General features: G+C 38.9%; 1 protein-coding gene across 5 annotated transcripts in view; it reads left to right on the top strand.

Moving 5' to 3' along the window:
* Positions 1-24,716, top strand: part of INTU (inturned planar cell polarity protein) — a 106,900-nt gene that overhangs the window by 9,242 nt on the left and 72,942 nt on the right. For 3 of the 5 annotated variants that reach the window (XR_007726004.1, XM_050792360.1, XM_050792362.1), the window contains exons 1-2: positions 765-1,002; positions 17,434-17,969. Coding sequence is in view for 4 of the 5 variants with exons in the window: in XM_050792360.1 (XP_050648317.1) it covers positions 857-1,002; positions 17,434-17,969 (682 nt within the window). In the remaining variant the exon portion in view is untranslated. Of the gene's footprint in view, positions 1-754; positions 1,003-17,433; positions 17,970-24,716 lie in introns of those variants that run through there. The other 2 variants (XM_050792359.1, XM_050792361.1) reach the window with 2 other exon arrangements.

Here is a 24,716-nt window from a genome sequence, read left to right as displayed (position 1 = left end):
ATTTTAATATAGAGAAAATATTTACTTCATAGTATGTGAATGCTCAGCATTGTATATGAAAAAAGTAACCAGAGCCAAGGCTGACTCTCAGTCAGTGCCAGCTGTTATTTTTGTACTTAAAAAATACTTGATGTAGGTATTCATAAATGACAGGTAGATTTTACCTGTTTACACTTCCAACTTTAGTAATGAGAACACTTAATTAGATTATACAATTTTGAGTTAGAAAATGAACATGAAGTTGATTCCACAGGATTGCCACTCATTTGTGGCACTCTACAATACCCACTTGGGATAATGTTTGCAATTGCGAAACAATATGAAACCCATAAAACTATAGAGCGTGTTCATATTAACATCTAGATCGCATTGCTTGAAAGTGTCCATTACTTGCACGGATGAGGCCCTAAGGAACGGTAAAGTGCGGTTTCCTTCGAGGGGAAGGCTGACCGACAGCTGTTAGGCATTAGAAACACAGGACAAAGACCAAACTGGATATCTAGCACTGGAAGAAAAAGGGGAAAAACCCAGTGGATCTCCGCCTGTTTTAACAAGTTATGCCGCTCTAAGGAAGAGCGTTCCGGGGAGCGTAAGCGGTGAAACTTCACCTATTTCTGTCCTTCCAACTGAGAAGCCCTCCTCGAAGTTTCAGCTCATTGGCTGCTGCTTTCTGTCCTCCTTGTTTCTTCTGGGAAGCTTCTCCGTCTCCCTGGCAACCCGAACTGCCACCAATTGCAGCTAAGAATTGGTGGTCACATGGCCTCTGCCCCCTCCATGCAGAGGCAACATGGCGGCCTTAGCAAGCTGTAGCTGCGAGATTTGAATTACTTCACTTGTAGCTGTTGCATTCCTGACAATGGCCTCTGTGGCTTCGTACGATTCGCGTCCGAGCTCAGACGAGCTCCCTGGGGACCCCTCTTCACAAGAAGAAGATGAGGACTGTGATTTTGAAGATCGAGTCAGCGACTCGGGTTCATATTCCTCAGCGAGTAGCGATTATGAGTAAGGTTTTCAAAGAGGGACAATTAAGCCCATCCCTTCAATCCAGAGAATATACACGTGGGCTGGGGGGACTGCAAGGGTGTTGGCGTGGTTGGAATCGAGTATTTGGGGTTCTATAATAAGTGGGATTTAATTGCACCACGTTCCATTGTATGGTGGTGTGAGCAGAAATAACGATGCCATTCTTTGCTACTGTAGGTTTTTTTTTTTTGTTTTTAAAATGATTCTTAGATGAGGAGAATCTCTTTCTGGTCATGGGCTCTGTCTAGGCCATAGGAGGATATATCTGTAACAGTGTTCAAAAAACTCTTCCTTCCGATCGCAGTGTCTTCTTGCTTCTTTGGTGGGGTCTTTGTGGCTTAATCTCTTTAGTATTTGGAGTAGAGAGACACCCTACACGTTTTATAAGGCAGTTGTTAAATTTATGTAGATGTTTTCTGTTATGGAAATGAATAGCTATATAACAGAAGGAATGCCTACCCATAGTCTCACCACCAAGGACAACCTCTCAGCACTTCTGGATATTTCTGCTGGATTTTCCTATGCATCTCCATGGTTTTCTTGTTTTCCATTTTACGTCATAATTTAATTTTTAAAAATACAGATACCTAAAGGTTTTCACTTTCTTAATAATGCCATGAAAAGGTTATTTTGTTTCACAGTACTCAGTGCTACTTCATTTTTTAAAAAAATCTATCCCTTGCCGCAATGGATTAAGAACTTTGGAAAAGTCAGTTAGCAGTAGCTTGAAGTGAATGACTGACTAATCGTGAAAAAGTTTTGGTGCCAAAATGTCAACTAACCCAGTAATGGACAACCATACCTTGTCAGTTTTAGGATGATATTTTATGTGTATTTAGGAACAACAGTTAGAAATAATTTATGTGTATGTAGGAGGAACAGTTATTTGGCAATTGTTTTTACCTATCAGTATGTAAAAGATTTTTATCATTGCCTTTAAAAGTATGGTGAAGAAACCTGCTTAATACGTTCTTGAAGACTTAAACAAATTTTTAAATATCATATTTTTTGTAATATGCTGTAGGCATTTAAAAAAATAATTTTAAAATTCATGATTATTACACAAGACTGCTGGAAAGAAATATGAATTACATAGAACCTTATTTGGTCTTGGTATGTGAAGCCATAGACAGTGTAAGACTCAAACTCTTGGTTTCTCACATTTTAGAGTCACACACTTTTAGCCCAGAGAGAATCTGTAATTCATGTATGGTTGCACAGCTGAATGTTGTCAGTGTGAGAATTCAAGATGCCTGATACCTAATGGGCCACCATGACTTCGATGGGATTAAAATAGTGAACTTTGTTTCCTAGGAAATGACCAATCTGCGGACCTTGTGATAGGAGAACTTGTCACTTAAAAGTATTTCATGATTCAAAATACACATATATGTGTTACATTTTTGTAAAAAATGATCATTAAGCTTTTCACATTTCAATAACCACGCCAAATGTTCTAGTGTCTTTATCCTCCTAATAATAAAAGTATAGCAAATCCGTACCATAAGATGTTTTGCTGATCTGTGTTTCAAGTCCTACCAGGTTTCAAATTTTAAGTCTGTCCTTTCTTGATTTGTAGGACCTGAAGGTTAATTTGCTGAACTTGCCAGAAAGGCTTATGTTCTGTTCTTCCCTTATCGTAGATGTTTACTTCCCTAAGCTGCAGTCATCATTATAAGCGGTGGCCTTCCCAACTTGTACAGAACTACTCTTTGATCAAAGGTACAGGAATGCCAACCTTAGTCTGTCTCATTAAAGCAAAGACATGAATTTTCTATTGCATTTCATGGACTACATGAAGCTTACTAAGGAAGTCGTACTGCATATTGATTCACATAAAGTATCCTAAATTTTCGAGGTTTTAGTTACCTGCATGTTCTGTGATTGTCAATATGGAATTTAAAAGTTTATCATCTTTGAGATAAAATTACATTATGGTAAATTCTGGTAGAGTTATTTTAATAGGTTTGTTTTAGGTTTGTTAAAGAAGAGTTTATATTGCTGCAGTATGTCTTAAGTTGGCACATGGGCATGTACCCTGGGAGGCTTCAGAGATAATACTGGTGGGTCGGTTGGGTTGAGGGAGCCATTAGCTAGTTTTAGTATTAAGATAACAGAAATCACGCATTCATTTGCAACAATGCCAAGTTACCAGCTAATATGCCTAGTTCATGTTACACAGAGTTTGTCAATGTTATGACTTGGATTTTTAATTTTTCAAAGTGAATTTTTTGTTGTTGTTACGTCAGTTTTAAAACTGACTGATGGAGAGAAACAGGAATGATTTTAAATGAGATGTTAGTTGTTAAAGCTAAGGAACTTCTACCTAAAACACGAGGATTGACTGGAGAAGGGAGGTATGTCCTTTACATTTTTTTCTGGGACTTTAAAAATAGTGTCATTGAAGGACAACTAATATACAAAAAAACTGCACATATTTTAAATGTACAATTTTGATGTTTTGACATGTGTACATCTGTCAAGAAAATGAACATATCCATCTCGCCTAAGAGTCTCCCCATGTACCTACTGAGCATCCATTTATGCCTCTCCTGATAACCATTTATCTGCTTTTTGTCACTCTATAGGATTTTGTAGTTTCTAAAGTTTTATAAAGATGGAATTGTACAGTATGAATGTTCTTTTTTTGTCTGCCTTCTTTTACTCAGCATAGTTACTTTGAGATTCATCCATGTTGTTGCCCCTGTTAATAATTCATCTCTCTGCCAGGTATGGTGGCTCATACTTGTAATCCTGCTTTTAGGAGGCCAAAGCAGGAGCATTGCTTGACACCAGGAGTCAGAAACCAGCCTCGGAAACATAGTGAGATCCCCATCTCTAAAATAAAAAATAAAAAAATTAGCCAGGCATGATAGTACATGCCTGTAGTCCTGCAACTTGGGAGGCTGAGGAGGGAGGATCACTTAAGCTCAGGAGTTTGAGGTTGCAGTGAGCTGCAATCACACTATTGCACCCCAGCCTGGGTGACAGCAAAATTTTGTCTGACGGAAAAAAGGTGCTTTTTTTTTGTACAGTGAAGCCCTATCACCATTGTACACTAAAGACCTATTCTGAGCTGGACTCACACCTGTAATCACAGCACTTTGGGAGGCTGAGGGCGGATCACCTGAGGTCACAAGTTCAAGACCAGCCTGGCCAATATGGTGAAACCCCATCTCTACTAAAAATACAAAAAGTTAGCCAGGCGTGGTGGTGTCCGCCTGTAATTCCAGCTACTCGGGAGGCTGAGGCAAGAGAATCACTTGAACCCAGAAGGTGGAGGTTGCAGTGAGCCGAGATCGCACCATTGCATTGCAGCCTGGGGGCAAAGTGAGACACCATCTCAAAAAAAAAAAAAAAAAAAAAAAATCTATTCTGTACAGCAAAGCCCTAACACAGAATATTTTGCTGGTCTATGATTTTTGTTCTGCCAGAGTTACATCATATCCCCAACTCAATGATGTGTAGAAATGCTGAAATTTCTCTCTTTCTTGAATTTTTAACATGGGACCATACTACTTGTGAAGAATAAAAATATTTCATTTCAACTCATGATGCCATACTATTAACATCCAATTTAGGATAGTATTTTCTACTTTTTCTTCTGCTCTGAACACTGACTCCTTTTTACTTTTAATTTAATATAGATTAAAAAGACACATGGTATATAACTAGGTTTATGATGAAAAATGGTAATACCCTGCTGTTATCTCTACTTCCAGCTTAGTGTGTGAAGAGAATTCATTGTCTTCCATTTCTTCTCTAGGCTACCCATCTCATTTACTGACATCATTATCTCCTTACTCTTGTTTTCAGATCTGATGTCTCCAGTACTGTTGACTTCCTTCTCTGGTTTTCTCTCTTCTCCATTCTCACAGGCACTGCCTTACTTAAAAGGCTTGCCTCTTGCCTCTTGCCTGTTTCCCATGCACCAGTGGAGTTGCCTCCTAACTAATCTGCATACCTCTGATTTATCCTGTTTCTGGTCTTTCTTCCATACCACTGCCAGTTTGCATTCTAAAACACAGTTCTAAATCATTTTTCTACTCTACTCAAAAGTTTGGTGGCCTTCCAAATAAATTCTGGATTCCTTAGGATGATTTCTAAATGTTAGATCTGTCCCAAGTCTTTCCTATCTCATTTTTATTGATCTCCCTGTTCATTATTGAAAATGATTATCCACTCATTCTCAAACTGACCACTTGCTTTCACACCTACACCTGTATGTACTTTGTTCTCTCTGTTTGGAATACCGTTTCTTCCTATCTCTACTTGTCAAAATCATTCAGGGTCCGACTTAAGTGCTACCTTCTTCTAGACTCTTTTCTGGTCTGTCTTAGACTATCTCTCCATCCTGTGCTCTAGTCCTATAACAGTCTTTATTCCTGAGTGTTGGCACTTCCATTTCAGCCATTTGATTAGCTCTCTGTCCCATCTGACATCTTTAAAAGTACAGTAAAGTCCTATCTCAAAATGTTTTGTTGCTGTATGACTTTTGTTCTGCCAGGGTTAGATTGTATCACTAACTTAGTGATGCCTAGGAATGCCGCACTTAGCTGAGGGGGCAGGTGGTAGGAAATGTGACCCAGGGAATGAGGTCACTATTAGATGTGTTCCTGATGTAGAAATGTATTAACTACAGTGAATGAACAGTTACGCGTTTATTGACCTATCCCTTTGCCTTCTTTGACATGCTTAACAGTTATTCAAATTTGACTGGCAAGAAGAGCTTCAGCTCATCTGAGACTCCCTACCCCTAAGCTGCTATATCATCCAGCATACGTTTTAACGATTGAAATTCATGGTGTTCCTTTAGAAAATGATGAGAAGACCATCAAGACTGAAAATTAGATATCGTTGGTAGACAGAGCACAGAAAAGAAAACACAGAAAAGCATAGGCAAGCAAGTGCTTACTGAACAAGTGCCAGATAGAACCCATATTAATTTGTTACAGTGTTTTTATTGTGTGTGGTTTTTCTCTGTTCCTAGAATTGTCCTGTTATACCTATTAGCACCACAGAACTATATGTGTTGATCACTTTGGTAAAGTGCATTGTGCTTTGCCCACTAAGAAAAAAGAAAAAAAAAGTGTAATGTAACAGATTTGGAATATTATTTTCCTTAACTAAGGAAATGTGCAAGTAGGGCTGGCTGTTTTATAACTCTTTTTTTGTGGTAGTTAAGGAAATTGCCGTACTATTGCAAATGATGAAAAATGCTGGCATTAATGCAAATAAAGACCTGAGAGATTCAAATAACTATTAGAGGGGTATTAAAAGATTTAGTGTTGACCTAGATATTTTTGAATATGTCAGGAATGAGAAAATTATTAGCATTATCTGAAGTTCATTTTCGTTAATACATCTATGTTACAGCTTATGTTAGTGAACTTGCTTATTTGCAAATTAGCAAGTCTTTCTTTAGGAAGAACGGCTCTACTCCTGTTTACCACATCATTTAGGGACTTGAGTACCAATTAAAGTGCCCTAAAATGTTGCAGGCAGGCTATAAACATGCAGTTATTCTGCTTAAAGCAAAGCAGAATAAACAAAATAAGACTCGCTGAAAGAAAATTGAAAAACATTTACACAGTAATTCTGTAGCTTGTACCATACGGTCTTAGAAAATGTTGAAGGAGTATTTATATTACTGCTGAAATACGACCCATGTACTACAAATATCTGAATTAAAACTGTTATATTTAATTCCTTTCATTAATTTTCTTTTTATTTTTGAGTAAGTTTAGATTTACACAAGAGTTCCAAAGATAGTACAGACTTCCCATAAATCCTTCACCCAGTTTCCCCTGATGTTAACATCTTACACAACTGTTATACATTTGTCAAAACAAGACATGAACGTTGGTCATTTCTATTAACTAAACTCCAAACTTTATTTGGCTTTCACCACTCTTCCATTAATGTTCTTTTTCTATTCCAGGATTCAATCCAGAATACTGTATTGTCTGCTTCGTCTCCTATGGTCTGTAACAATTTCTTAGTCCTTTCCTGTTTATCATAACCTTGATCACTTGGTTTTGTAAGGTAGTGTCTGCCAGGGCTCTTCCCTGGAAAGTCACTATCTTTCTCTTTCCATACTCTGTTCTCCAGAATAGTATAGTCACTAAGTCTATACTCAAGGGGAGGAGGGATTAAACTTCATCTCCTGGAGTGGGGATTATCTATATGTATTAATTTCTTTGATTTGGGGAAGTTGTAATGAAAGGTTAGGTTTTTGTGTTGTTATTTTTGTTGTTGTTGTTGTTAACACATCCCCTTTCTTCTAATAGGGCTAGAACAACTAGTTTGGGACAACAGTCATTAGAATTCTATTAAAATTTCTTAATACACTAATCATTTATCCTCTTTTTTAAAAATTGGCACATAATAATTATATATATTTGTGGAATACAATGTGATGTTTCAATAGATGTATACATTGTGTCGTGATTAAATCAAGGCATTTGGCATATTTATCACCTCATATGTTTATCATTTCTTTGTGATGAGAACATTCAAAAATCCTCTGTTCTAGTAATTTTGAAATATACACTATAATATTGTTAAATATAGTCTCCCTGCTGTGCAATAGAACACCAGAACTCATTTCTCCTATCTAACTGTAACTTTGTACCCGTTGATCAATCTCTTGATGCTTATCTAACTAGGTACTAATCCTCTGGAGTAGGAATAAAGAACCTTCCAGGAATATTGAACTGTAGGGTCTTTAAAGGCAGTGCCTAGCTTTACTTCTTGTGTCACTCTCACCTACCCTGAAACCTGGCAAACCGAGATCATTAGAGACACCTTCATTTAACGCCAGTTAGAAAAATACAGAAACACGAGAGTTATATCTAGTAAAAGCAAGAAGAAGGGAACTGATATTTATTTGGAACTTAACCGTGCCAGGAACAACATTATTGTATTTTCTATTGACAAGAGTCCCGTGAGGTAGCTATAATCTATTTTCTTTTCTTTTTTTAATTTATTTTACCTTTTATTTTAATTTTTTTTTATTATACTTTACGTTCTAGGGTATGTGTGCACAACGTGCAGGTTTGTTACATACGTATACATGTGCCATGTTGGTGTGCTGCACCCATTAACTTGTTATTTTTATTAGGTATATCTCCTAATACTATCCCTCCGCCCTCCCCCACCCCACAACAGGCCCCAGTGTGTGACGTTCCCCTTACTGTGTCCAAGTGATCTCATTGTTCAGTTCCCACTCATGAGTGAGAACATGCGGTGTTTGGTTTTTTGTCCTTGCAATAGTTTGCTGAGAATGATGGTTTGCAGCTTCACCCATGTCCCTACAAAGGACATGAACTCATCATTTTTTATGGCTGCATAGTATTCCATGGTGTATATGTGCCAGATTTTCTTAATCCAGTCTATCATTGTTGGACATTTGGGTGGGTTCCAAGTCTTTGCTATTGTGAGTAGTGCCGCAATAAACATAAGTGTGCATGTATCTTTACAGCAGCATGATTTATAATCCTTTGGGTATATACCCAGTAATGGGATGGATGGGTCAAATGGTATTTCTAGTTCTACATACCTTAGGAATCGCCACACTGTCTTCCACAATGGTTGAACTAGTTTACAGTCCCACCAGCCGTGTAAAAGTTCCTATTTCTCCACATCCTCTCCAACACCTGTTGTTTCCTGACTTTTTAATGATTGCCATTCTAACTGGTGTGAGATGGTATCTCATTGTGGTTTTGATTTGCATTTCTCTGATGGCAAGTGATGAGCATTGTTTCATATGTCTGTTGGCTGCATACATGTCTTCTTTTGAGAAATGTCTGTTCATATTCTTCGCCCACTTGTCGATGGGGTTGTTTGTTTTTTTTCTTGTAAATTTGAGCTCTTTGTGGATTCTGGATATTAGCCCTTTGTCTGATGAGTAGATTGCAAAAATTTTCTCCCAATCTGTAGGTTGCCTGTTCACTCTGATGGTAGTTTCTTTTGCTGTGCAGAAGCTCTTTAGTTTAATTAGATACCATTTGTCAATTTTGGCTTTTGTTGCCATTGCTTTTGGTGTTTTAGACATGAAGTCCTTGCCCATGCCTATGTCCTGAATGGTATTGCCAAGGTTTTCTTCTATGCTTTTTATGGTTTTAGGTCTAACATTTAAGTCTTTAATCCATCGTGAGTTAATTTTTGTATCACATGTAAGGAAGGGAACCAGTTTCAGCTTCCTACATATGGGCTAGCCAGTTTTCCCAGCACAATTTGTTAAATAGGGAATACTTTCCCCATTTCTTGTTTTTGTCAGGTTTGTCAAAGATCAGATAGTGGCAGATGTGTGGTATTATTTCTGAGAGCTCTGTTCTGTTCCATTGGTCTATATCTCTGTTTTGTTACCAGTACCATGCTGTTTTGGTTACTTGTAGCCTTGTAGTATAGTTTGAAGTCAGGTAGTGTGATGCCTCAAGCTTTGTTCTTTTTGCTTAGGGTTGACTTGGCAATGCGGGCTCTTTTTTGGTTCCATATGAACTTTAAAGGAGTTTTTTCCAGTTCTGTGGAGAAAGTCATTGGTAGCTTGATGGGTGTGACATTCAATCTATAAATTACCTTGGGCAGTACGGCCATTTTCACGATATTGATTCCTCCTATTCATGAGCATGGAATGTTCTTCCATTTGTTTATATCCTCTTTTATTTCGTTGAGCAGTGGTTTGTAGTTCTCCATGAAGAGGTCCTTCACATCCCTCGTAAGTTGGATTCCTAGGTATTTTATTCTCTTTGAAGAAATTGTGAATGGGAGTTCACTCATGATTTGGCTCTCTGTTTGTCTGTTATTGGTGTATAAGAATGCTTGTGATTCTTGCACATTGATTTTGTATCCTGAGACTTTGCTGAAGTTTCTTATCAGCTTAAGGAGATTTTGGGTTGAGACTATGGGGTTTTCTAGATATACAATCATGTCATCTGCAAGCAGGGACAATTTGACTACCTCTTTTCCTAATTGAATACCCTTTCTTTCTTTCTCCTGCCTGATTGCCTGGCCAGAACTTCCAACACTATGTTGAATAGGAGTGGTGAGAGAGGGCATCCCTGTCTTGTGCCAGTTTTCAAAGGGAATGCTTCCAGTTTTTGCCCATTCAGTATGATATTGGCTGTGGGTTTGTCATAAATAGCTCTTATTATTTTGAGATACGTCCCATCAATACCTAATTTTTTGAGAGTTTTTAGCATGAAGGGCTGTTGAATTTTGTCAGAGCTGTTTCTGTGTCTATTGAGGTAATCATGTGGTTTTTGTCGTTGGTTCTGTTTATATGCTGGATTACGTTTATTGCTTTGCGTATGTTGAACCAGCCTTGCATCCCAGGGATGAAGCCAACTTGATCATGGTGGATAAGCTTTTTGATGTGTCGCTGGATTTGGTTTGCCAGTATTTTATTGAGGATTTTTGCATTGATGTTCATCAGGAATATTAGTCTAAAATTCTCTTTTTTTGTTGTGTCTCTGCCAGGCTTTGGTATCAGGACGATGCTGGCCTCATAAAATGAGTTAGGGAGGATTCCCTCTTTTTCTATTGATTGGAGTAGTTTCAGAAGGAATGGTACCAGCTCCTCCTTGTACCTCTGGTAGAATTCGGCTATGAATCCATCTGGTCCTAGACTTTTTTTGGTTGGTAGGCTCTTAATTATTGCCTCAATTTCAGAGCCTGTTATTGGTCCATTCAGAGATTCAACATCTTCCTGGATTAGTCTTGGGAGGATGTATGTGTCGAGGAATTTATCCATTTCTTCTAGAGTTTCTAGTTTATTTGTGTAGTGGTGTTTATAGTATTCTCTGCTGGTAGTTTGTATTTCTGTGGGATCGGTGGTGAGATCCCCTTTATCATTTTTTTATTGCATCTATTTGATTTTTCTCCCTTTTCTTCTTTGTTAGTCTTGCTAGCAGTCTATCAATTTTGTTGATCTTTTCAAAAAACCAGCTCCTGGATTCATTGATTTTTTGAAGGGTTTTTTTGTCTCTATCTCCTTCAGTTCTGCTCTGATCTTAGTTATTTCTTGCTTTCTGCTTGCTTTTGAATGTGTTTTGCTCTTGCTTCTCTAGTTCTTTTAATTGTGATGTTAGGGTGTCAGTTTTAGATCCTTCCTGCTTTCTCTTGTGGGCATTTAGTGCTATAAATTTCCCTCTAAACACTGCTTTAAATGTGTCCCAGAGATTCTGGTTTTTTGTGTCTTTGTTCTCGCTGGTTTCAAAGAACATCTTTATTTCTGCCTTCATTTCGTTATGTACCCAGTAGTCATTCAGGAGCAGGTAGTTCAGTTTCCATGTAGTTGTGCGGGTTTTGAGTGAGTTTCTTAATCCTGAGTTCTAGTTTGATTGCACTGTGGTCTGAGAGACAGTTTGTTACAATTTCTGTTCTTTTACATTTGCTGCAGAGTGCTTTACTTCCAACTGTGTGTCAGTTTTGGAATAAGTGCAATGTGGTGCTGAGAAGAATGTTTATTCTGTTGATTTGGGGTGGAGAGTTCTGTAGATGTCTATTAGGTCTGCTTGGTGCAGAGCTGAGTTCGATTCTTGGATATCCTTGTTAATTTTCTGTCTCACTGATCTGTCTAATGTTGACAGTGAGGTGTTAAAGTCTCCCATTATTATTGTGTGGAAGTCTAAGTCTCTTTGTAGGTCTCTAAGGACTTGCTTTATGAATCTGGCTTCTCCTGTATTGGGTGCATATATATTTAGGATAGTTAGCTCTTCTTGTTGAATTGATCCTTTTACCATTATGTAATGGCCTTCTTTGTCTCTTTTGATCTTTGTTGGTTTAGAGTCTGTTTTATCAGAGACTCAGATTGCAACCCCTGCCTTTTTTTGTTTTCCATTTGCTTGGTAGATCTTCTTCTATCCCTTTATTTTGAGCCTATGTGTGTCTCTGCATGTGAGATGGGTGTCCTGAATACAGCACACTGATGGGTCTTGACTCTTTATCCAATTTGCCAGTCTGTGTCTTTTAATTGGAGCATTTAGCCCATTTACATTTAAGGTTAATATTGTTATGTGTGAATTTGATCCTGACATTATGATGTTAGCTGGTTATTTTGCTCATTATTTGATGCAGTTTCTTCCTAGCATCGATGGTCTTTACAATTTGGCATGTTTTTGCAGTGGCTCGTACCGGTCATTCCTTTCCATGTTTGGTGCTTCCTTCAGGATCTCTTGTAGGGCAGGACTGGTGGTGACAAAATCTCTCAGCATTTGCTTGTCTGTAAAGGATTTTATTTCTCCTTCACTTCTGAAACTTAGTTTGACTAGATATGAAATTCTGGGTTGAAAAGTCTTTTATTTAAGAATGTTGAATATTGGCCCCCACTGTATTCTGGCTTATAGAATTTCTGCTGAGAGATCCGCTGTTAGTCTGATGGGCTTCTCTTTGTGGGTAACCCGACCTTTCTCTCTGGCTGCCCTTAACATTTTTTTCCTTCATTTCAACCTTGGTGAATCTGACAATTATGTGTCTTGGAGTTGCTCTTCTCAAGGAGTATCTTTGTGGTGTTCTCTGTATTTCCTGAATTTGAATGTTGGCCTGCCTTGCTAGGTTGGAGAAGTTCTCCTGGATGATATCCTGAAGAGTGTTTTCCAACTTGGTTCCATTCTCCCCATCACTTTCAGGTACACCAATCAGACGTAGATTTGACCTTTTCACATAGTCCCATATTTCTTGGCAGCTTTGTTCTTTTCTTTTTATTCTTTTTTCTCTAAACTTCTCTTCTTGCTTCATTTCATTCATTTGATCTTCCATCTCTGATACCTTTCTTCCAGTTGATCAAATAGGCTACTGAAGCTTGTGCATGCATCACGTAGTTCTTGTGCCTTGGTTTTCAGCTCCATCAGGTCCTTTAAGGACTTCTCTGCCTTGGTTATTCTAGTTAGCCATTCGTCTAATCGTTTTTCAAGGTTTTTAACTTCTGTGCCATGGGTTCGAACTTCCTCCTTTAGCTCGGAGAAGTTTGATCTTCTGAAGCCTTCTTCTCTCAATTCATCAAAGTCATTGTCTGTCCAGCTTTGTTCCGTTGCTGGTGAGGAGCTGCGTTCCTTTGGAGGAGGAGAGGCGCTCTGATTTTTAGAATTTTCCGTTTTTCTGCTCTGTTTTTTCCCCATCTTTGTGGTTTTATCTGCCTTTGGTGTTTGATGATGGTGACGTACAGATGGGGTTTTGGTGTGGATGTCCTTTCTGTTGGTTAGTTTCCTTCTAACAGTCAGGACCCTCAGCTGCAGGTCTGTTGGAGTTTGCTTGAGGTCCACTCCAGACCCTGTTTGCCTGGGTATCACCAGCGGAGGCTGCAGAACAGCGAATATTGCTGAACAGAAAATGTTACTGCCTGATTGTTCTTCTGGCAGTTTCGTCTCAGAATGGTACCCAGCCTTGTGAAGTGTTAGTCTACCCCTACTGGGGGTGCCTCTCAGTTAGGCTACTTGGGGTTCAGGGACCCACTTGAGGAGGCAGTCTGTCCGTTCTCAGATCTCAGGGTCCGTGCTGGGAGAACCACTGCTCTCTTCAAAGCTGTCAGACAGGGACATTTAAGTCTGCAGAGGTTTCTGCTGCCTTTTGTTCAGCTATGCCCTGCTCCCAGAGGTGGAGTCTACAGAGGCAGGCTTGCCTCCTTTAGCTGTGGTGGGCTCCACCCAGTTGGAGCTTCAGGCCTCTTTTTTTACCTACTCCACCTTCAGCAATAGCAGGCGCCCCTCCCCCAGCCTGGCTGCCGCCTTGCAGTTGGATCTCAGACTGCTTTGCTAGCAATGAGTGAGGTTCTGTGGGTGTGGAAGCCTCTGAGCCAGGCACGGGATATAATCTCCTGGTGTGCCTTTTGTTAAGACCATTGGAAAAGCGAAGTATTAGGGTGGGAGTGACCCGATTTTCCAGGTGTTGTCTGTCACTGCTTTGCTTGGCTAGGAAAGGGAATTCCCTGACCCCTTGCGCTTCCTGGGTGAAGGGATGCCTCGCCCTACCTCTGCTCACGTTTGGTGTGCTGCACCCACTGTCATGCACCCACTGTCCGACAAACCCCAGTGACATGAACCCGGTACCTCAGTTGGAAATGCAGAAATCACCCGTCTTCTGCGTTGCTCATGCTGGGAGCTGTAGACTGGAGCTATTCCTATTTGACCATCTTGGAACCACTGCTATAATCTGTTTTCAAGAAGAGGAAAACTAAAGCAATCAATCAGTCGATCTTAAAAAGGTTAAAATCGTAATAGAACAAAATTTGAACTCAGCTCTTCATGATTTCTCAGTTCAATTGCTTTTCAGTATAAGTTGCCCTTCTGTGTGGGGTCTCTTATATACACTTCCCTGTCTCTACCTCTTTATCTTCCTTTTTAGTTTCTTCCTCTTTTTAAAAAATGTCTTTCTCTTCTTAAATGATGTATCTTTAAAAATCTAGACATTAAGAGAATGGATCCCACATATCACTAGTGAAAATATAAATTGGTATAGTCTTTTGGGTAAAGATATATATACACACACACACACACACACACACACACGTATATTGATGGTTCCTACAGCTTTGTGGTGGAAAAACAAGAACTGAACACAAAGCTTATCAGTAGGGGAATGACCAAATGTCCTACATCCTTGATATCGAATATTATATGCAACCACTAGTGATTTCTAAGCTGTATTGTTAAGTGAGAAATTATGAAGTTAAGTATATACCTTTATATAGGTACATATATAATGATTCCACTTTTTAAAAACAGTGACAGAATAACCCTATATGTGTTTGTATGTGATTATAAAGCATGGATTTTTTAACAGTGTTCATGTGAGAGAGAGTGAGAGAAAATGACTTGTATTAAGATTGTGTTCCCATTTATTACAATGAGTCTGCACATGGATATGCACAAAAGGATGCATGAAAGTATAGTCACCAACTAGAAATCCAGTCAACCTGAATCCTGCTCTCTCTCTCTCCCCACCTAATCAGTCTCAGAGTTCTGGTGATTCTCAAGAGTTTCTCAAATGTGTTTCCTACTTTCCATCTCTTCTATTGCTTTATTTGTCATTTTTGCCTCAACTACTGAAACAGCCCCCTGACTAGTCCTCCTGACTTGAGTCTTGTCTACCTCAAATCCACCAACCATTTACTTGCCAAAGTAGGCCTATCCAGGGATATCTAAGACATAAACTCTCTACTTAAAACTCTTTGTTGATGCCTTCTCACCTGCACTACAAAAGCCAAACCCCTTAGGATGATCTAAAAACCCTGGCAAACCTAAGGCTTGACCACTTCTGTCATTCCCCACCTTCCACATTTACTCTGGCAACTGCAGACTGCCAGTGGTTCTCCGTCTAGGTCATGGGGACTATCATCAGGTCTTTGCTTATGCTGTTACTCTTGTTTGAAATCCTCTTCACAGCTTTCCCTTCAGCTCCCCATCTCTCTCCCTCCCCCATTTATCCTTTTCAAACTGATTTCTTCGGTCTCCCTGATCTCCCCTCAACTTCCAGCTAGGCTAAGCTGGGTGACTCTCCTGTATGACTAAGCTGGGTGACTCTCCTGTATGCCTCTGTCTTGTACTTACCCTGTGTACTGTCATGAATTCTCCCTCACTTTCTCTTCTTTACTAACCGAGGGCGGGAACTGACATTCTCATCATTATAATTCTGGTACTTACCACAGTTCCTGGCGCTGTTTAGTTGCTCCACAATTGAATGCCAAGATGCTATCCCCTTGGCCCCCACCTGCTTGGATTGGATCTCTGAATCATAACCAAAAGTGATTTCACATTCAAATTTTAGAGATTGAAATGAATCATCTTCGTATTTAGCAAGTGGAAGAAAGTGTTTCTTTTATATATCTCTAATACAAATAACTTACCAGGTTAAAAGGGTGAGATAATAAGGCTGATACACTTTATTCATTGTTTAAATTGATATATATATATTAAATTGATACATATGTTTTTAAGTAATTAATGTGCAATCATGGTATTTACACTGTAGCAATTAAAATTAAGGTAGCTTTGTTATCTAAATGATTATGGTGGGGATATAGTTATTTAGACTCTCAAGAGTAGAACTGCATAGTTATTTAAATATTGATTCTGTGGGTACAGATAGGTATGGTTGAAATAAGCGATATTTGGTTAATAATCTGTAACAAATGAGGCTTAGTGTCTATGATGATGCCACACACTGGGAACCAACAAGTCCCAAAGAAATGTTAGTTTTGATATTTTGAGCTTGTTAGGCATTATTTTTAAATGACTCATATGTAGTTGAAAATTTTATATTAACAACCAGCCACAGACGAAAGCAGTGGTTAGTTTGAGTTGAGTAATAGAATAGTATATTTTGGGGACTAATTTTCAAAGTATTTTAGAAAGAGACATTTGACTTTTAAGTTAAAAGAACTGGAGTTGCTAATAAACACTGCAGAAAACAGAAATGTCTTCTATCTGATTTAATGATTACAACACAAATTATACTCTTTCAGGCCGGGATATTACAGCTCATGTTTCTGAAAAGACTCTCTACATGTTAATTTTTCTGCTATAACTAGTTTCACTTTAAAGAAGAGCAGTTTGAAAGGTAAACTGTTCATAACATTGAACAGGGTAGAGTTTAGGTTTGTTACCATGAGTATGTTTGCTTCTTAATGCTATTTCAATCATTTTAATAGCAGTAATTTGGTTTTTTTCAGCAGCATACTTCCCAGTTAAAAATATTTTTTATAATCACATGATGAATTATGTAATATATGCTTTGTTTTTTCTACTACAGTTTTTCATAAAAAGGAGCTTTATGGAAATTATAGACTGTAAAGTGATCATTACTATATTAACTGTGATTATAAATGGGTTGTTTTCAGGGCAGATTTTAGTTCATGGTGAAGTGGGTGTTTCTGTTTTGAAAACTTATGTAAAAGTCTGTTAAAGCTGGTAGGCTTTAGCTTTCATTTTAACCTGACAACCATCCTAAATAATTTATATGCAAATAATATATTTTCATGTACAATTTCCAAGTGGCATACTTCTGTGGATATAATTGCATAATCAACTGCTAATGCAAATTATCATTCAGTGAAATTGTTTAAAGTGAACAGTAACCACACAGTGGTTGATTTAATTTTTTTCAACTCATAGATTCTATAAGGGGACCATCTTTTTTTTTCATTGGTTTTCCTTTCTATTGCTATGCCTTTTTGATTCCTTCTCCCCCAACTCCTATTCTTCAAAGCTCTACAAAAAAAAGCATCATATAGGAAATAATGTTGAGGCTTACAATAAATTAAAAATAGTAAGGATAATTTGAAATAATAAAGAAGTTTCACCCTTTCCCATCTTCCTGCTCCCCAGCCTCTACCCTCACCCCCATGCCAGGATGACATGCCTTTTTTTATATATATTGGGCTGCTATTAAGATTATCTTTTCTCTCTTTCATAGTGATCTTGAGCCTGAATGGCTGGACAGTGTGCAGAGAAATGGAGAGCTGTTTTATTTGGAATTGAGTGAGGATGAAGAAGAAAGCCTCCTTCCTGAGACACCAACTGTGAACCATGTCAGGTTCAGTGAAAATGAGATTATCATTGAAGATGATTGCAAAGAAAGAAAAAAGTATGAACCCAAACTCAAGCAGTTTACCAAAATTTTAAGAAGGAAAAGACTTTTACCCAAGCGCTGCAATAAAAAAAATAGCAATGACAATGGACCAGTATCCATTCTAAAGCATCAGTCCAATCAGAAGACAGGAGTCATTGTCCAACAGCGGTACAAAGATGTGAATGTTTATGTAAACCCCAAAAAGCTAACTGTCATCAAAGCCAAAGAGCAGCTCAAGCTTCTGGAAGTGCTGGTTGGAATTATTCATCAGACCAAGTGGAGCTGGAGAAGAACTGGAAAGCAGGGTGATGGAGAGAGGCTTGTGGTTCATGGCCTGCTGCCAGGGGGATCTGCTATGAAGAGTGGTCAGGTACTCATTGGTAAGTGTTGCTGGTACACATCCATCCTTGTTTACAGAGATACATGATTAACGATGACACCTTGCGGGAAATGTGATAAAAGCAATTACATACAGTCTCCACAGATTAAGAACTGATTAATGACATTTGGTACAGTAGAGAAATGGTTACACATGGTACACTACAAGGTATAGTGTTCTAAAATAACCAGTTCAGTGTGTTGAATATGTGTGTGCCTTGTTCAGGCCAAGAAATAGCTTACCTAATTTTCAAGTTTTGAATTATATAATTTTATTTCATCTTGGTTATATTTGCTGACAAGAAAAGAAAGTTGATCATAGAGTGATAATTTAGGTTTGAATGGCTATATCCAGTAACAGGATACAAAAATATATAATTTATGAATAAAAATACTTTTAAATTGTATGTTTGCACTTGAGTACACTAAGTTCTTGGAGTGGTTTGCAACTGTTTCATTTGGCATATTTAGCAACAGTGGTATTATACATAAATTTCCTTTTAAGGGCGTGTGTCATAAAATATATGTGTCATAAAATATCCTACCAATTTTCAAGAAAAATAAACCCACAAGTTATTCTGAATACATATTAAAATGAGCATTTTGTGTTGCTGATAAATTTTAAGCTGTTAGATACAATGTTTGAGTTAGTAGCAATCTTATTACTTATAGATAAATGAGTCAAATGTGAGGATATATCATTACTAAAATTTAAAAGTAATAAGTTCTAAAAGCTGACAGTCTTTTAAGTTTATCTAACATAAGAGGTTTAAATGAAGAACATTTACAGATACATTTTCAAATATTTCCAACTTTAAATCTGAATTTCATTTGTTTGTTCACTCATTTGACAATTTGTTTTTTTAGCGTCTGCTAAGTGCCAGGAATAAAAGATTACTTTACTGATCCAATTATTTCTTGAAAGGAGCTATGTTATAGTGGAAGAGATGGGTTACAGATAGGCAGGCAGTTCCTCACTGGTAAGTGTCATCATAGGGGTTTACAAGGAGGATCATATACAATCTTGTAGGAAGGGCATCTGTGGCAAAGTATGTGTTCCAGAATGATCTCAACAGGATCTGCACACTTTCTTAAAATGTAGTGTTGATACTCCTCCCACAGAGAGTTGTGCTCTTTGTCATTGAATCTGAGTGGGCTGGTGACTACAGCTTAATTGGTGCCATGTGACTTAAGAGGTTGGATCATAAAAAGTGATGCAGCTTCTGCCTGGTTATTTTGGGAATACTTGCCCTTAGAACCCAGTCACCCTTATGTGAAGAGGCCAAGACACCAGTGATCCAGCTGATATTCCCAGCTGAAGCCCTCGCCACCAGATTTGAGTGAGAAGCCTGTAAGATGACTCCAGCCCCAACCACCATCTGGCTGTAACTGCATGAGGAATCCCAAGTAAGAACCACAGCTGGCCCCAGTTAACCCCAGAACCAGGAGAGATGATAAATGATTGTTGTTGTTATATATTGATGGAGTTTCGCTCTTGTCGCTCAGGCTAGAGTTCTATGGCGCCATCTTGGCTCATTTAAACCTCCACCTCCCAGCTTCAAGCGATTCTCCTGCCTCAGCCTCCCAAGTAGTTGGGGTTACAGGCACCCACCACCATGCCTGGATAATTTTTTTGTATTTTTTAGTAGAGACGGAGTTTCACCATATTGGTCAGGCTGGTCTTGAACTCCTGACCTCAGGTGATCCACCCACCTCCGCCTCCCAAAGTGCTGAGATTACAGGCATGAGCCACCACACCCAGCCAATTGTCGTTTTAAGCCTCAAAATTATTTGGATAGGCCTGGCTTGGTGGCTCACACTTGTAATCCCAGCACTTTGGGAGGCCATGATGGGCAGATCACTTGAGGCCAGGGATTTGAGATCAGCCTGGCCAATATGGCAAGACCCCGTGTCTACTAAAAATACAAAACTTAGCTGGACCTGGTGGTGCATGCCTGTAATCTCATCTACTAGGGAGGCTAGGGCATGAGAATCACTTGAACCTGGGAGGCAGAGTTTGCAATGAGCCAAGATTGTACCACTGCACTCCAGCCTGGGGAACACAGAGAGATTCTGTCTCAAAAAAAAAAAAAATTGTTTGGATGACTGATTATGCAGCAATAGATGACTGGAACAGGGGCTAATACATACTTACATTCCCTTGGGTCCTCAACTTTCCTTCTTGTGAAATGATAGGATTGAACTAAATATCTCTATGGTTTGTTCTTTTAGTTCTATAAAAGGAGCCAGAATTCATTTAACATGCTCCCCTTTCAGTGATGTTTCCTATAAGCTGGTCGTTAGATCTTGAGGCCTATCAAACATATTTTATAGGTGGTCTGTGTGCTTCCATCAAGAACAATATATTATCTGCTGTTTTTCTTTTTGTGATGTTAGCAGTTATTGATGATCATTGCCTGGATCCATTAATTCATTGAGGGACTGCAAAATGGTGGTATTCCAATTCTGTCTTTCTCGATATTTCAGTTAGACTACTTTTGTAGAAGGAAACTCCCCATCACCTCTGTTTGGTAACCTTGACATATGGTTCAGACAGGAAAGGCAAGGTAAATGCCTAATTTTTCTTCTTTTAACAGTTTTCACAAAAACAAATTAGTACCATTATTCAAGGACTTCTAGAATGGTAGGTTGGGAAGGGCCTTAATTCTCTCTAGTTTAGTGCCCACATGTTATAGATGAGGGATTGAGATTGAACTCAAAAAAAAGTAACAAAATTTATTGTTAGTAAATGCATTGGCAGAAAACATTGAGTTTTGAATGTATAAAATGGCAGTATAGTAACTGCTTTTCAAAAACCAAATTCCCTTTCCCTGAAGTCAAATTTGGCTTAATTTAAAGAATCAATTTAAATTCACAATTTGATCTCATTTTTCTGTCCCATACATATTTGCCACTCCGTCTGTCCATAAATCCCCACCTGTAACAAGCAAGGCTGATTTATTTTTTTTCCTAACTGACCTCCAGATACATGTTGTATGTCCATCTTTGTTTTTTAGCATTCGTGGTTCCTTTTTTGGTGCATCACAAAGATTGCTTTATATTATTAGGCTAGTGCATTCATCTTCTATTGCTGCCGTGACAAATTACCACAAAATTAGTCGTTTAAAACATACAAATTTATCATGTTGCAATAATGTAAGCCAGAAATCTAAAATGGGTCTTCTTGTATGAAAATCAAGGTGTCCACAGGGCTACATTCCTTTTGGAGGCCCCAGGGAAGAATCTCATTCCTTGGCCAGGTTTCAGAGGCTACCTGCATTCTTTGGCTTGTGGTCCTGTCCTCCATAATCAAAGCCAGCAGCATAGCATCTTCCAGTCTCTCTCATGCTGACCCTGACACTTCTGCCTTCCTCCTATAAAGACCTTTATGATTACCTGAGGATCATTCGGATAATCTTCCAATCTTTTAAGTTAATTACAACTGCAAAGTCCTTTTTGCTGTGTAAGGTAGCGTATTCAGAGATTTCAGGGATTGAGACATAGACATCTTTGGGGGGCAATTATGCTGCCTACCATAGTGGAGGTTTCTTGGTAAAATATGAGTTTTTTTCTTTTTGCAATAGTAATAATATCCATTCATTGTAGACAATTTAGAAAATACAATTAAGCAAAAAAGAAAAATTCCATATTCCCAAAGATAACATTTTGATATATATTCTTCCCTTTTCCTACCTTTATATACAATAATTTTTTGTCAAAAATAATGTCTTAATTTGTATATTCATTTTATATGTAGTATAAACACAGCAGTAAACAAGCTTTTGCATATATATTTTCATAGCCCTTGGTGCCTTATGTAGTAGCCCTTTAGTACACATATGTTGTTTGATGTTAAGTATCTACTGAGAAATTGATGGCTTTTCTCATATAATTAACTTTACATTGAGGAACTGTGATAAACTGGTCTCTTTTTAAAATATTTTATTTGGTTCTTAAATATATCTCTTAATAAAAATTTTCTCTTATTTCTACCCATCAATAATTCCCAGGCCATTTCTTATTTAACAATGCAAACCAATCATATAGTTCATTTCCTTTTAGCCTTTGAAATGGGACAAAGCATATTAATGACTCCTGTGTACTTATTGAGAAAGACCTTTCCTGGAGTGTAGGATGTTCACAGCAAAGGTGTGATGTCTAGGAAGCCGGCCATGTCTGAGTCACTTCACAGAAGTGCTCAGAAACACTAGAGGAAAACAAAGTCTGGGAGAATGAGAAGTGGATATAATACTTATTTCATAAAATGGGAAAATTTTCTACTAAACATTTAAAAATATTGAGTATACTACACTTGCTTTAAAAATTTATTTTCATATATTTTTATGATGAGCCATCTCCTCTTTATAGAGGTTTGTTAGACTTGATACTTTTAGATGATACTCCCTATAACACTCAGCTACAGGCATGTATTCATTGGGATTTGGAGAAAAAAGTCATTTGGGACATCATCCGATGGAATTTTAGTTTAAAGTAACAAATTTAAAATGGTTTTACTATTTCTATGCCCTGAGGATAACAAACTATAGACAACAGAACTAATCATTAGGATAGGCCAAAAGTGGTTTCATTTTACATTGACACAGCTATACTGTGTCTATCATTCCTTTATTTTTTTTAAAATCACTACAGCTATAAGTAATTTGACATAGTACTCTTGTTTAATCTCTTATGTAGGAGAAATTAAACAGGCATCTTGTTGTGTCTTTTTTTTTTTTTTTTTCCAAGTGAACTTCAAGTTGAAAGTTTATTTTACTCTGCAAGTTCTTACTTTTAAGAAAAGTTTGTCCAAAGTGTTGTAATAGTTAACCATCATAATGACTTGGTGCCCATGCTTGCAAAACTCTTATCTGAATTGTATCTCTTGAGCATCTAAACCTAGTTCAAGCCTTCACAGTTGGCCTAAGAAACTACTCCTGCTCACTCTGCACTTAACCCTGTTCTCATCCAATGGAGATATCAAGGAGAGGAAGGGAAAAAAGGAGGAATAGGCCAGGCACGGTGGCTCAAGCCTGTAATCCCAGCACTTTGGGAGGCCGAGAAGGGCGGATCACAAGGTCAGGAGATCGAGACCATCCTGGCTAACATGGTGAAACCCTGTCTCTACTAAAAAATATAAAAAACTAGCCAGGCGAGGTGGCGGGCACCTGTAGTCCCAGCTACTCGGGAGACTGAGGCAGGAGAAGGGCATAAACCTGAGAGGCGGAGCTTGCAGTGAGCTGAGATCTGGCCACTGCACTCCAGCCTGGGTGACAGAGCGAGACTGTCTCAAAAAAGGAGGAATACTAGTACCTAAAGTGTCAACATTTTCATCTGTTTGCCAACCCTACAGATGGCCAAGTGATGCCTAATAATTGGTTGCCTTAAAGGAAAGGAACTCTGAACTTAGGAAACACCAATCTTTTATAAAGAACCGTTATTAATAATAAGATATTGAGTACAGCATTGACCTTATTATACCATTCAGTAAACAAGCTTGACCTTTGCTCAGGATGGAAACACTATCTCTGTTGTCCAAGGCTGTTCATTATACAAACATCTTTGAAAAGACAGTCTATTTTTTATTTGCGGAGGGGGCGCCCAAGATGGCCGAATAGGAACAGCTCCAGCCTCCAGCTTCCAGCATGAGCGACACAGAAGACGGGTGATTTCTGCATTTTCAACGGAGGTACCAGGTTCATCTTACTGGAGCGTGTCGGACAGTCGGTGCTGGTCAGTGGGTGCAGCCCAACCAGCGAGAGCTGAAGCAGGGTGAGGCATCGCCTCATCTGGGAAGCACAAGGGGGAAGGGAATTCCTTTACCTAGCCAAGGGAAACTGAGACACAAAACACCTGGAAAATCGGGTAACTCCCACCCTAATACTGCACTTTACCAAGGGTCTTAGCAAATGGCACACCAGGAGATTATATCCCACATCTGGCCCGGAGGGACCCATGCCCATGGAGCCTCCCTCATTGCTAGCACAGTAGTCTGAGATCTAACTGCAAGGTGGCAGTGAGGTTGGGGGAGGGGCACATGCCATTGCTGAGGCTTAAGTAGGTAAACAAAGCCGCTGGGAAGCTCGAACTGGGTGGAGCCCACCAAGCTCAAGGAGGCCGGCCTGCCTCTGTAGACTGCACCTCTGGGGACAGGGCATCGCTAAACAAAAAGCAGCAGAAACCTTGGCAGAGGTAAATGTCCCTGTATGACAGCTTTGAAGAGAGCAGTGGTTCTCCCAGCACAGAGGTGGAGATCTGAGAATGGACAGACTGCCTGCTTAAGTGGGTCCCTGACCCCTGAGTAGCCTAACTGGGAGACATCCCCCACTAGGTGCAGACGGACACCTCACACCTCACATGGCTGGGTACACCTCTGAGACAAAGCTTCCAGAGCAAGAATCAGACAGCAACACTTGCTGTTCAGCAATATTCTATCTTCTGCAGCCTCTGCTGCTGATACCCAGGCAAACAGAGTCTGGAGTGGACCTCAAGCAAACTCCAACAGACCTGCAGCTGAGGGTCCTGACTGTTAGAAGGAAACTAACAAACAGAAAGGACACCTACACCAAAACCCCATCAGTACGTCACCATCATCAAAGACCAAAGGCAGATAAAACCACAAAGATGGGGAAAAAGCAGGGCAGAAAAGCTAGAAATTGAAAAAATCGGAGCGCCTCTCCCCCTCCAAAGGAACGTAGCTCATCGCCAGCAATGGATCAAAGCTGGATGGAGAATGACTTTGATGAGTTGAG

Source organism: Macaca thibetana, chromosome 5 (genome assembly GCF_024542745.1).
Source record: "Macaca thibetana thibetana isolate TM-01 chromosome 5, ASM2454274v1, whole genome shotgun sequence".
Classification (NCBI taxonomy): domain Eukaryota; kingdom Metazoa; phylum Chordata; class Mammalia; order Primates; family Cercopithecidae; genus Macaca; species Macaca thibetana.
Note: the sequence above shows the minus strand (reverse complement) of the source record. Positions and strands in the feature narration are given on the sequence as shown.